Below are 14,916 nucleotides of genomic sequence, written 5' to 3'. Positions count from 1 at the left end.
AGTTAGATTTTTCAAAACTTAAACTTTAAATTTTATTGTTTGTCCCTCTAAAAGATTGAAAGGAATCTTAGAACGTGGAAAAGAGGAGTTGGCTGAAGCTGAGATTATAAAAGATTCACCTGATTCCCCAGAACCTCCAAACAAAAAGCCCCTTGTTGAGATGGATGAAACTCCACCAGTAGAAAAATCAAAAGGTAGGGTAAGAATTGTGTTGGTAACTATGTTTGTTAAAAGTTTTCTAATTTAGTTCGTTTTCTGCAGTGTCATTTAATATTGTTGTATATATGAGGAAGAGCTACTAACTGTTCCTGGATATCCTTTGGGAGATTCTTTTTACAGCCTTGGAAAATACAGGTGGAAAATGTATTTGTTGGCACTAAAGAAAAAGTAGTGTCATACCTTCATTAATGAAGCCTTTGGAAAATAAGCACTTTTATTATAAAGTCTGTGTTTTAAGAAATTTTAATTATGTAAACTTGACTTCATTTACATTCCTGATTCTGTACTAAGTATGCTAAGTTTATTGAAGACAAACTCTTTTCCTTAAACTCCTACTGAACTTAGGAATAGATCTAATATTACCCATCTACAGTGTGGTGTGAATGAGTTTCAGTAAAGGAATTATAAGTAATGTTTTCATTGTAAAAAAAAAAGCCACAATGTTTTAATTTCATTTTATCTCTTATTTATAGACTGAAATGCTTAATTCCTTCTTGAAGGAATTCTGGGTATCAGAGATATGAGTTGGGTTTGGGGGCTCCTGAAATTGTAGGCTTTAGTTGTCTTGAAGATAAATTAGATTTAGTCCTTTTGGGATAAATGGCAAGGTAATAAGACCTGGGGGCTGGCCATATTATGATTTTTGGGAGCTCATCCTAGGGAGAAGCCTTGTTTGTGTTCTTATATACTTCTCCTTAGTGTATATATAATGTGATACCTGTAAATATTCTCCATTCACTGATTTCTTTGAAGTCAGAGATAAAGGTGATCTTACAATATTTGCCTTTCAGGCATTAACCAGAGTGCCTGGAAAATAAATAAATGTCTGATAAATTATTCTAGTTCTTACAGGCCAAAATATGCCGATTGATTAGGATGAGAAATTTAGGCTTAATCTAAACAATGCTTCGATGTTGCTTGGAAAATAGAACTCCAAAAATTATTTGTTAGTGACAGAATTACAAGCAACCAAACCCTATTAGTAAGAAAATAATTAAATAACAGTGTGTCGGTAGGGTGGAATTTATATAATAAGCCCAAGAATAATGATTACTGTTCCCTCTTGCTAATGTGTGTCATTCAGATCTCAACTTTAAGTCCTTTTTCAGGAATGACTTCCTGACCTCCATTCCTAATTAAGTTAGGTGCTTCCATTACACCCCAGGATTACACTGGGGTAGCACTTAGAGTCCTGCATTGATACTGCTTATTGACTTCATGACTCTACTACTAATCTGAAACATTTTAAAATATTGGGCTTTTTATTTTTTTAAGTAGGCTCCATGCCCAATGTGGGGCTTGAACTCGCGGCCTGGTGACTAAGAGTCTCATGTTCTACCTGCTGAGCCAGCCGGGTACCCAAAATGCTGGGACTTTTAAGAATTTATTGTTATGGGACGCCTAAGTGGCTCAGTCAGTTAAGTGTCTGCCTTTGGCTCAGGTCGTGATCCCAGGGTTCTGGGGTCAAGTCCCACATCAGGCTCCCTGCTCAGTGGGGAGCCTGCATCTACCTCTGCCTGCTTCTTCCTCAGCCGGTCACTCCTGCTGCTAAATAAATAAAATCTTTAGAAAGTATTAATAAGAAGAAAAAATAATAAAATAAAATTTACTCTTATATCACTACCACTCAATTTCCTGGCCCATAGTAGAAGTTCAGCTATTACTTGTTGAATGAGTGAATGAATGAATATATAAGGTAAAGAGAAAAAAAGCAGGCTACAAAACCATATACACCATGATCTCCATTTTATTTTTAAAAAGAAGTTTGTATACACACATAAACCCGCTTGTCACTTTATTTTTTTTTTTTTGTCACTTTAAATTAAATAGATCCCTGATGCTTCACACATTGGAAGCACTAAATGTAGTGGCCCATATGAGAAGCAGCTTAGTTGCAAATCGCTGTCTTCAACTCTTATAACTTTCCTTTCAAGGCTAGTACTTGAAATTTGTTTCTTCTTCCATTACAACCTAAGTCACATGTCTCTTCTAATCAGCAACTTATATGGACCTTTTATTATAGACTGTAGTTTCATCTGTTTTGGGAAATGACTTCCCAAGACTCTCCAAAGTGAATTTTGTGCCTGAGATATACTCTGCCTATGAGGTTGGGCTATTCCAAATAGGCCCTCTAGATTTGGTGAAAATCTCTTCAGCTCTCTTTGTATGATGAAATAACAGAAAAGCCAAAATGTCATTTTCTTGGCATTGAAGAAAGACCAGAATATTTATAGCTGTTAGAGCCAGGGGTATTATGGATGATTTCATTTCTTCCTTTGTATGTTGTTTTCTAAATTTTATCTAATGAACATGTATTAGTTTTATAATAAGAAAAAGAAAAGACTTTTGTTAATTTAGTTTTGGAAAAGGTATATGCAGTAATTTTAACTTGTTTTGGTGTGCAATTCTGTGAGTTAAACAGTTCCATCACCCAAAAGATTCTCTAGGACTGCCCCTTTGTAATCATCCTACACTGTTCTTACTCCCGGTCGTGTATAACCATTTATATGTTTTCTTCTCCTATAATTGTGCCTTTTTCAGAATACCATATAAATGAAATCCTAAAGTATAGTGCCTTTTGAGGTTGGCCGACTTGATATAGCATAATGCATCTGAGATTCATCTGTGTTGTGTGTTTGTCAGGTTTTTTTTTTTAACCTATTGTATATAACTAGCTTTATTAGAATCCGCCAACTCATTTTTCCAAACTGGGTGTATCATTGTGCATTCCCACCAGCAGTTAATGAGAGTTCAGGTGGTTCTGCATCCTCAAGAGCACTTGTTAGATTTCTTTCTTTTTCCTCCTCTGCTAGGTATGTAGTAGTATTTCATGATGGTTTTCATTTTCTATTTCCCTCATGACTGATGATGGTGAGCCTTTTTTCATTTGCTTATTTTCCATCCGTATATATTTCTTTAATAAAGGGCTTATTCAGATATTGTGGTTATATTTAAATTGGGTTGTCTGAGAGTTTTTTGTTGGATTTTGAGAATTCTTTATTTATTCTGGATACACATGCTTTGTTGGATATGTGATTTGCAAATATTTTCTCCCAGTCTGGTTTGTCTTTCTCCTAACATTAGGTGACTTTTGCAGAGCTGAAATTTCTAATTTTGATGAAGTCCAGTATATCAGAAAATTTTTTATGGTTATCCTTTTGGTGTTATCTATAAGAAATCTTTGCATTGCCCAAAGTCACAGAGGTTTATTCTAACCTACATGTTTTTTTAGGAGTTCTGTAATTTTAGATTTTACATTCAGGCCATGATCCATTTTGAGTTTGGTTTTTTTATTTTTTCCATATGGTGTAAGATATGAGTCAGTGTTCTTTTTTTTTTTTTTTAATGTAATATCCTAATTGTTCCAGCAGCATTTGTTGAAAAGACTATTTTTTTCTTCATTGAATTGCCTTTGTACCTTTATCAGATATCAGTTGATTTTATATGTGGGAGTCTATTTCTGGATTTTCTCTTCTGTTCCATTGGTCCACGTATCTGTCCTTTTGCCAGTACAATACTGTCATGATCACTATAAGCAGAGTTTTAAAATCAGGTAGTGAGTCTTCTTTTTTCTACTTTTCAGAATTGTTTTGGCTGTGCTAGTGCTTTGCCTTTTTTTATATTGTGCAGGAAAGAGAGAACATAGTAAGCTTGAAACTATTATCATTAAGAAAGCCTCCTTACAAGTTTGGCCCATGGTTGGCATCTGGGAACTTGGCTTTTAAAACATTCCCTATATGATGAAGTTATTTTGTCTTACATCTGAACTGAACACTTGCCTTCCACCTTAGAGTCTGGACTTTTGGTAATTGTAGTTTGGCAGAGAATGCCTTTGTGTCCAGCTCTTAATAATCCAGGATTCTGAGTCTTACACAGGCTTCCTGGCAGAAATTTTGTACACACATGGCTACATTTTTGCTGCTGGAGGGACTATGCACTTGGTGTGACCCCCTCACTGCAGGGAGAGAGCATGGAAAGCCTACAGGTGGATTCTTCCATCCTTTGCTTAGTGTATCTTTTGCTCTTACTGATCTGGCTGTGTATCCTTACTCTGTTGCTGCAGTGATTCTTAGCTCAGATTATAACTTTATGTTTAGTTACTTGAATCCATCCAACAAATCACCAAACTAGTAGCTGGTCTTGGGGACCCCTGAACATTTGGAATAAGGAAAGATGATATTCTTTAATTATATAAAATTAACAATGGAATTAAAGGTGAATTTTTTAAATTTGAAAAATTTGAAGTAATAAATTGTTCTACCTTTTCCTCTTCTTTCACATGTAACACCAGGGCCGGTGTCCTTATTATCCCTGTGGAGTAATAGAATCAATACTGCCAATTCCAGAAAACATCAGGAGTTTGCTGGACGTTTGAACTCTGTTAATAACAGAGCTGAATTATATCAACATCTTAAAGAGGAAAATGGGTCTGTATTATTTATTGTAGAAATTGGTTTTCCTAATTGCTTTATTATAAGTTAAAGTAATAAACACTGCTTGTTTGTTGTGTTCAGCAATTTTTTTATTACTAATATAATGAGCTGATACATGTTACCTATAAAGAGAAAGAATTAACTGCTTTGATTCTTGGTACTTATAAAAGATTTGATTATATTGATCATAACCCTGAAAGTAATCCTTAGAGGGTGTCATTGCTCAGTAAACATCACAGAGGGAAAAATCGGGGAACAACTTAATATACAATACTGAATCTTATAAAAAATGGGGGAGAAATACTTTTCTATTAAGCAATACAGTATTAGCAATGTTGATTTTAATTGAATTAAGTCTCAGGTCTGGTTATTTTAATATCCTTTTTGGAAGACCTCTTGAAAATGTATTGGTAAAGGAGTTTCTTTAGTGGAAAAGGAAATAAATTTTTGACTAAATGGTAGAGATTTTTTTCCTTAGTTTTCAAGCTTGAGCAGGTAACATGAAAAAAGTGACTTTTGAAATGAAACCTTGGGAAAGTGACTATTTCTCTGCGCTTCAGTTTTCACTCTTATCTGTGAAAAAAGGAAGGTAGAGTAACCTGAGGGACCCTAACTGTAGTCCTTTTCTAAAGGACTGATGTTCTTTTGTCTTATGAATATATAGAGTTTAATTTCGTGTGAAAGTTGAAGAAAAAATCTGGGTAGTTACTGAATGATTTATTTTACCACTCATCTTTTCCTTCTGTTTTTCAGAATGGAGACAACAGAAAATGGCAAAGCCAGCCGGCAGTGAGCAATGACTTGAGGAACTAAAATTTACTATATTGCATACGTATTTTGGGCAGAATTTGTTATAAGTACTTTTACAGCAAGATTGTACAGTTATGTTGCCTGGACTGGTTTTTACATTTTTAAAATATTTCAACTAACTTTATCTTTTTTGTATTAATTGTAAAATTGGCACATATATCAAAAAATATACATTTGAAATTTGTCCTTCCAAATCACACAAATTTATTTTATGGTAAAAGGATGTTCCCTCTGGAAATGTTTTTTAAAAAATTCTTAGGCTTCTCTTTGCCAAATAAAACTATTAAAATTTCTGAATGCAAAATATTAGAGTGTTCTTTTAGAAGAAAGATAATTCATTTGTTGACTAACAATTTTTAAGCATTAAAAAAAACTATCAGGATTTAGGTGAGATTTGTAATATTTAATATAAAATCTTTTCTATTAGTCCACATCATATACAGTGCTTTTCCAAATAAGAATGTTGTTTTGTTTATTTTATATCTTACTTTAAATTATTTTGTGTACATGTTGGCCATTTAAAAGCAGAATTTATATTTACCCATTTGAATAATGTTGCATTTTTTTTCCTGCTAAAACTGTACTGTCCATTCACTTTTCATATTGAAAAGAAGCGTGAAGTTTACTTCATAGACTTAGAAGAAAGGAAGTTACTAGGTGGTTTGTTTTTAGCCCAGAACAGAATCTTGGTCTCTTTACCTCTCAGAAATGTCATGGTTGTATGCCGTGTATTTGGTGAGACTTCTTCATCTGGAGGCTCATAACATGCTACAAGAAACATGCTGTTTCAGTGTTAAATGCGAATTCTAGGCTTGTCATTTTTCCTTGAGTGTTCATAGAGGAGGACAAAAGCTTTGTTTAAACATAGAGTCAGTATTTTCTATTAAAACTACTGGTGTTTCAACAAGGGTTTGCTGGGCTCCCTTGTCAAGCCAGTGAAATTAATATTGCTCTTTTATCAACTCCTATCTTGGTCCCAGCCCTTGCATCTGTCCTCTCCCCTAAGCTAGAGCCATTTTATTCCTTACCACCGTGTGTAAATATTCACCTACGCACAAGAATGACCAGGCCTGGTTAGTGCCTTGAAGATTTAGGGAGCTATAATCCAGTCCTGAATTATTGCATTATATATAATTCTGTTTGGGTTCTGATGTTTGTGTCTTATTCTAGATACCCAGTTTTCAACTTGTGCCCACTTGGGGTTCCTGGTTTATTTCTTCATCCAAAATGTTTCTTGCACAATGCATCTTCAAAGACTGGGATCCCTTTGTACTCTTGACTTATGCTTCTCCCTTTCCAGTGTGCTAGGACCATGCTGCCTGTTTACAGTCTTGTCTTATCTACATCACAGTCTGTACTTTTAGGTACTATTTATGAACTGTTGTTACTGTGCTCTACCAAGGGGGAGAGGAGATATTTTTATGGCTTCATTCAGAACTACTGTGCCAGTAGCCTTCTGTATTATTCCCTTTTGGTTGTCAACATCTAGCTGACTCATTCAGCTTGCTTAACTAGATGTCTTTTGAGCATCTCCCAGTTCACCACCCCCACAGAGGATCAGGCTTTACTTGGCCTTATCTTGAGATACATTCCAGCCTTTTGATGAAAGCAACCATTTTAGGATGAACATAGAAGAATGACTATTAGTTGTTGGTTCTTTTGAAACAGGAACCATATTAAGGACTTACTAGTCAAGAGAAGTAGAATTTAAATTTTAAAAAGTTACCCATTCAAAACTGGAATCTAAGCTTAAGTCCAGACATAATGATTGCAGGAATCAAAGTTACCCTAGAGAGAACAGGTGCACTTTAAAAGATTCTGACAAAGCATCATGGTAGCAAAAGATGTCCCATGTTTTTGTCTCTTCCCACCCTCCAAAACAAAAATTTGGCATTCACCTAAGACAAAAGTGCCTTTGAGGGAACTGCAGGATCCAGCATCTATCATATGCCAAAGAACCTGGGAGGAGTCTCACCTACCTGTGTGTCAGGTAATAGGGAGACAAATCTTCGTTCCATCTATGGACCATGCACTAGTTTGTGAACTGGATCCAGTCCCTCTTCAGCCATGTTCCAGGAGCCCCTAGAATATACTACCTGAGACAATTACCCATGGACAAAAGAGCCTTTGTGGAAGTCCAGATTTCTAGAGAAGTTTCAACACACCACTGGAACAAAAAACAAAACAAAAAATACAAGTCTGGACACACTGAAGTGGGTACAAGAAACAGCTTGACTTTACCTGCATCACACTTCCTCCAAGGCAGCACAGCCTAAGGCCAAGAGAGACCTCAGCCCATTATTTGTCCCATGGGTGAAAGGGAGAATGTGTGTGTACCTGGCTTCCCCAGCTGTGCAGGACACTGCCAACAGGTCTCCTTTCTCTACCCATCCAGAGTACTGAATCTTGAGCTACATGAATGGGAGGCGGGAAAAGGCTGGGAGAACAACAGATAGGACTCTTGGAAGGCATTGAAGGAATGTGGATCCTACTGACTGCATTCAGATGCTTGGAAGAAACACTTACAACCTGTTGGGAATGTCTTACCCATGGCTTTCTCCACCTGGCCCATGGGCAACCTCCAGCACTCCACATGACTCAATCACACCCCCACCACTCTGGCCACCTTGCTGTGCACATTCCTGAAGGCAGTGGTGAGAAATCAGATAGATAGCTAGTGAACACATGCAGAAAGCTGGCTCAAATCTGCAGGCCAAGTGAGATCACAAACTTCAGTACCACCTTTGGGAAAATGAGAGAGGCTGACAGCACTCTGCCTGGTGCATTGCAGGATCCAGAGAAGGCATACAAAGCTAAAAATGTTGCCACAAGGGGGAGCAAGAAGTGTGGAACAGATGTACCCAAAGATTGTCTGAGATAGTCTCAGAACCTAGGAGAGCTGATAGTATCTATCGCTCCCAAAGGCAGTTAGTATTGGAAGAGTTGACTGCTACTTGAAGAGCGAAGTCAACTATGCAAACTTCAAGGCCAAGAAAAATCAAAATAATGACCTCACCAAGGGATCCCAGTCTTTCTGTAACTGAACCCAAAGACGTGGAGACCTATGACTTACCCAATGAAGAATTCAAAATAGCTGTTATAAGAAAACTCCATGAGCTATAACACAAGAAGACAATTCAACAATATCAGAAAAGCAATACATGAACAAAATGAAAAGTAGAACAGAAAAACCATAAAGAATGAAAAATTCTGGAGAAATGGATGAAGTGAAAAGGAAAATGCAATAGAGAGCATCAACAATAGGAGATCAATCGAAAGAATCTGTGAGATAGAAGACCGGGATTTGAAATTATCCAGTCAGAGGAGAGCAAAGAAAAAGAATGAAAGAGTGAAGAAAGCCTAGGTGTTCTATGAAATGCCATCTAAAGAACCAATTTGTGAATTATTGGAATTTCAGAAAGACAAGAGCAGAAGGAGCAGAAAGGAGCAGAAAGCTTATTTAAAGAAATAATGGATGAGAACTTCCCAAATCTGGATATCTAAATTTATGAAGCTCATAAGTGACCAAGCAAAATTAAAGAGATCTTCTTCAAGATACATTATACTAAAACTCTAAAAAAAAAAAAAAAAAAGAAAGAAAGAAAGAAACTTAAAAGCAGCAAGAGAAGAAAAAGCTTCTAATTTTCAAGTTAATCCCCATAAAGCTATTAGCAGATTTCTCAGAAGAAACCCTACAGGCCAGAAGAGAGTGAGATCTAGCAGGAGTGCTAAAAGAAAAGAAAACAAAACAAAACCAAAAAAACCCTGACAAATGGGAACACTTTGTGGCTAAGCTGCCCTTCAGAAATGAAGGAGAGGTAAAGAATTTTCTCAGACAAAAGCTGAGGGAATTCATCACCACTAGAGTTGCCTTACGAGAAATGCTGAGGAAGGGGGCTAGCAAGATGGCGGAGGAGTAGGAGACCTAAATTTTGTCTGGTCCCAGGAATTCAGCTAGATAGCTACCAAAGCATTCTGAACACCTACGAACTCAACAGGAGATCGAAGAAAAGAATAGCAGCAACTCTATGAACAGAAAAGCTACCACTTTCTGGAAGGTAGGAGGTGCGGAGAAGTCAATCAGGTGATATATGGGAAGATAGACCGCGGTGGGGAGGGAGCTGCGTTAGCCCACTACGGGAAAGTGATAGAAATGCGGAGCACAAAATCAAACCTTTTAGAAACCTGCTCTGGTGAGGGATGTTGCTCCAGTATAAGCCAGGGGGTGGGACCCTCGCTGGGACAGTGTGGTCTTAACGACCATCAGGGTCACAGAAAGACTGGGGGTGCCTGAGTGTGGCAGAGCTCCCAGGTATCGGACCGGGGAAGCCGCTGCAAAGAGTGAGCCGAGGAGTGGGCTCTCAGCTCGGGATGGTCATAAACCGGGATCCGTGGCACAGTTGGGCCCCTGCTCTTCGAGCTAGGGCCCAAAAAGCGGCAGATCTGGGGAGAACCCTCTTCCTCCCCCGGGGGAGAAGCAGCACTGAGCGTGCTGCAGGAATCTACTGGATTTGGAGACTCTAAACAGGGTTGTGTGCCAGAGATAGAAATGCTCGGACACAGGCCAGGTGAGCACAGAGTGCGGCCAGAGACCAGGGAGACAGGAGTGATTGACTGCTTTTCTCTGAGGACGCACTGAGGAGTGGGGTCCTGAGATCTTGCCTCCTTTGGGGCCAGAGATTGGGAGGCCGCCATTTTTATTCTCGTCCTCTAAAGCTGTACGGAAAGCCTTCAGGGAACAAAAGCTACTGAGAGCAAACCCAAGCCGTTGATTTAGCCTGCCCCTGGCAGGGGCAGTGCAATTCCACCTGGGGCAAAGACGCTTGAGAACACTGCAACAGGCTCCTCCTACAGAAGATCAGCAAGACCATCCAGCCAAGAACAAGATTACTAATCAATGAGAACTGCAAAATTCCAGCATTAGGGGAATACAGCACATAGCATTTTCCCGTGATTCTTTAGTCTTTCAAAGTTAATTTTTAAAATTTTGTATGACTTTGTTTTATTCACCCGCCTGATCGATCACATTCCCTCCTTTTTTTTTTTAATTTTCTTCTTTCTGTTTTCAACCAACTTCTTATATATCATTACTTTTTAAAAATCTTTTTTAATTTTCATTTTTACAGTCATATACCATCCCTTCATTGTATTTACCCTTATTTTTGTGTGTGTATATATATATATTTTTTTGTGTGTGTATATATATATATATTTTTTTGTGTGTATATATATATATATAAACTCTTCTTTCTTTAAAATTTTGGGAGGCAGTTTCTAATAACAAACCAAAATACACCGAAAATCTAGTGTGTGGCTCTGTTCTATTCACCAGCCTGACCATATTCTTTTTTTTTTTTTTTCTCCCCCACCCCGGGTTTTGGGTCTATTCTAATTTCTTTAGTGTATATTTTTCTAGGGTCGTTGTTACCCTTTTAGCATTTTGTTCTCTCATTCATCTATTCTTCTCTAGACAAAATGACAAAACGGAAAAACTCACCTCAAAAAAAAAAAAAAAGAGCAAGAGGCAGTACCAACTGCCAGGGACCTAATCAACACGGACATTAGTAAGATGTCAGAACTAGAGTTCAGAATGATGATTATAAAGATACTAGCTGGGCTTGAAAAAAGCATAGAAGATATTAGAGGATCCCTTTCCGGAGAAATAAAATCTAACCAAGTCAAAATCAAAAAGGCTATTAATGAGGTGCAATAAAAAATGGCCACCCTAACTGCTAGGATAAACGAGGCAGAAGAGCAGATGATACAGAAGACCAAATGATGGAGAATAAAGAAGCTGAGAAAAAGAGAGATAAACAACTACTGGATCGCAAGGGGAGAATTTGAGAGATAAGTGATGCCATAAGGTGAAACAATATTAGAATAATTGGGATCCCAGAAGAAGGAGAGAGAGGGGCAGAAGGTATATTGGACCAAATTATAGCGGAGAATTTCCCTAATTTGGGGAAGGAAATAGGCATCAAAATCCAGGAGGCACAGAGAACCCTCCTCAAAATCAATAAAATAGGTCAACACTCCAACATCTAATAGTAAAACTTACAAATCTCAGAGACAAAGAGAAAATCCTGAAAGCAGCGGGGTACAAGAGATCTGTAACCTACAATGGTAGAAACATTAGATTGGCAGCAGACCTATCCACAGAGACCTGGCGGGCCAGAAAGGACTGGCATGATATATTCAGGGCACTAAATGAGAAAAATATGCAGCTGAAAATACTATATCCAGCTAGGCTGTCATTGAATATAGAAGGAGAGATAAAAAGCTTCAAGGCCAAACAAAAACTAAAAGAATTTGTGATCACCAAACCAGCCCTACAAGAAATATTGAAAGGGGTCCTCTAAGCAGAGAGAGCCTAAAAGTAACATAGACCAGAAAGGAACAGAGACAATATACAGTAACAGTAACCTTACAGGCAATACAGTGGCACTAAATTCATATCTTTCAATAGTTACCCTGAATGTAAATGGGCTAAATGCCCCAATCAAAAGACACAGGGTATCAGATTGGATAAAAAAAATTAAAAAAAAAAACAAGGCCTATCTACATGCTGTCTGTAAGAGACTCATTTTAGACCCAAAGACACCTCCAGATTGAGAGTGAGGGGGTGGAAAACCATTTACCATGCTAATGGACATCAAAAGAAAGCTGGGTGGCAATCACTATATCAGGCAAATTAGATTTTAAACCAAAGACTCTGATTAGAGATGAGGAAGGACACTATAACATACTTAAAGGCTCTAACAAGAAGATCTAACAGTTGTAAATATTTATGCCCCTAACGTGGGAGCAGCCAGTTATATAAGCCAATTAATAACAAAATCAAAGAAACACATTGACAATAATACAATAATAGTAGGCGACTTTAACACAACCCTCACTGAAATGGACAGATCATCTAACCAAAAGATCAACAAGGAAATAAGGGCTTTAAATGACACACTGGACCAGATGGACTTCACAAATATTTTCAGAACATTCCATCCCAAAGCAACAGAACACTCATTCTTCTCTAGTGCACATGGAACATACAGGAATTCAGTAAAGTGGCAGGATATAAAATCAATGCACAGAAATCAGTTGTATTTCTATACAACAATAAGACAGAAGAAAGAGAAATTAAGCAGTCTATTCCATTTAAATTGCACCCAAAACCAGAAGATACCTAGTAATAAATCTAACCAAAGAGGCAAAGAATCTGTACTTAGAAAACTATAGAATACTCATGAAAGAAATTGAGGAAGACACAAAGAAATGGAAAAATGTTCCATACTCATGGATTGGAAGAACAAATATTATGAAAATGACTATGCTACCTGGAGCAATCTATATATTTAATGCAATCCCTATCAAAATACCATCAACTTTTTTCACAGAAATGGAACGGATAATCCTAAAATTTGTATGGAACCAGAAAAGACCCCAAATAGCCAAAGGAATGTTGAAAAAGAAAAGCAAAGTTGGTGCATCACAATTCCAGACTTCAAGCTCTACTACAAAGATGTAATCATCCAGACAGTATGGTACTGGCACAACAACAGACACATAGATCAATGGAACAGAATAGAGAACCCAGAAATGGACCCTCAACGATATAGTCAACTGATCTTAGACAAAACAGGAAAGAATATCCAATGGAAAAAAGACAGTCTCTCCAATAAATGGTGTTGGGAAAATTGGACAAGCACATGCAGAAGAATGAAACTGGACGAAAGACCTAAATGTGAGACAGGAATCCATCGAAATCCTAGAGGAGAACACAGGCAGCAACGTCTTCGACCTCGGCCACAGAAACTTTTTCCTAGACACATTGCCAAAAACAAGGGGAGCAAGGGCAAAAATGAACTATTGGGACTTCATCAAGATAAAAAGCTTTTGCACAGCAAAGGAAACAGTCAACAAAACCAAAAGACAACTTACAGAATGGGAGAAGATACCTGCAAGTGACATATCACATAAAGGGCTAGTATCCAAAATCTATAAAGAACTTATCAAACTCAACACCCAAAGAACAAATAATCCAATCAAGAAATGGGCAGAAGACGTGAACAGACATTTCTGCAAAGAAGACATCCAAATGGCCAACAGACACACGAAAATGTGCTCAACATCACTCGGCATCAGGGAAATACAAATCAAAACCACAATGAGATGCTACCTGACACCAGTCAGAATAGCTAAAATTAACAAGTCAGGAAACAGCAGATGTTGGTGAGGATGGTGAGAAAGGGGAACCCTCCTACACTGTGGGTGGGAATGCAAGCTGGTGCAGCCACTCTGGAAAAACAGTATGGAGGTTCCTCAAAAAGTTGAAAATGGAGCTACCCTATGACCCAGCAATTGCACCCCTGGGTATTTACCCCAAAGATACAAATGTAGTAATCCAAAGGGGCACCTGTACCCATGTTTATAGCAGCAATGTCCACAATAGCCAAACTATGGAAAGAGCCCAGATGTCCATCGACAGATAAATGGATAAAGAAGATGTGGTATATATTTACAATGGAATATTATGCAGCCATCAAAAATGAAATCTTGCCATTTGCAATGATGGACGTGATTGGAACTAGAGGGTGTTATGGTAAGCAAAATAAGTCCATCAGAGAAAGAAAATTACCATGTGATCTCACTGATATGTGGAATTTGAGAAACAAGACAGAGGATCATAGGGGAAGAGAGGAAAAAATGCAACAAGATGAAACTAGAGAGGGACACAAACCATAAGAGACTCCTAATCTCAGGAAACAAACAGGGTTGTGGAGAGGGGTAGGAGAGATGGATGGGGTAGCTGCATGATGGACATTGGGGAGGGTATGTGCTACGGTGAGTGCTGTGAATTGTGTAAGACTGATGAACCACAGACCTGTACTCCTGAAACAAATAATAATTATATGTTAATAAAATAAATAAATTTAGGGGCACCTGGGTGGCTCAGTCGTTAAGCGTCTGCTTAACCATCTGAGCCACCCCGATGCACCTCACACGGGCATATTTCAATTAGTCAGCAGTACAATTACACCTATGTAAAGGACAAAAGTGTCCAGATGCTAATTTTGTTATGGACATGCTGCTAATGTGAGCAAATCTAGAAATTTCCATATTATTGTAGAGATTTGGAAACTCTGGGATCTGAATTTATACTTTTCAAATTTGATTTCATTGAGATCTCTATTTCCATAATTAAAATGAACACATTTGACTGAACCATATGAAATTGACATTTTTATGTGCAAAACATAATTGAATATTGGCAATTTCATATGGTTCAGTATATATGTCTATCCTGTCTGAATATTCAGTAGAAACTATAAATGTAGAAAGTTGTGTATACTGAAACAAGTTCTTCCTAGTGAAAGGTGCGAACTTAATTTAGTGTCTGCTTAGAAGTGTTCCATTTGTGGCTGACCGAGGGCGTCCAGCACAGGGCCGGGATCCGGCC

At 37.8% G+C, this 14,916-nt stretch overlaps 1 protein-coding gene across 1 annotated transcript in view; it reads left to right on the top strand.

Moving 5' to 3' along the window:
• INTS13 (integrator complex subunit 13) overlaps nucleotides 1-5,766 on the top strand; it is a 28,154-nt gene extending 22,388 nt beyond the window's left edge. The window contains exons 15-17 of the mRNA XM_026502227.4: nucleotides 55-194; nucleotides 4,511-4,646; nucleotides 5,406-5,766. Coding sequence (XP_026358012.1) covers nucleotides 55-194; nucleotides 4,511-4,646; nucleotides 5,406-5,445 — 316 coding nt within the window. The 3' untranslated portion in view covers nucleotides 5,446-5,766. The remainder of the gene's footprint in view (nucleotides 1-54; nucleotides 195-4,510; nucleotides 4,647-5,405) is intronic.
• The last annotated feature ends 9,150 nt before the right edge of the window (nucleotides 5,767-14,916 follow it).

Source organism: Ursus arctos, unplaced genomic scaffold, assembly GCF_023065955.2.
Source record: "Ursus arctos isolate Adak ecotype North America unplaced genomic scaffold, UrsArc2.0 scaffold_26, whole genome shotgun sequence".
In the NCBI taxonomy this organism is placed as follows: Eukaryota; Metazoa; Chordata; class Mammalia; order Carnivora; family Ursidae; genus Ursus; species Ursus arctos.
This window is presented reverse-complemented; position numbering and strand designations above follow the sequence as displayed.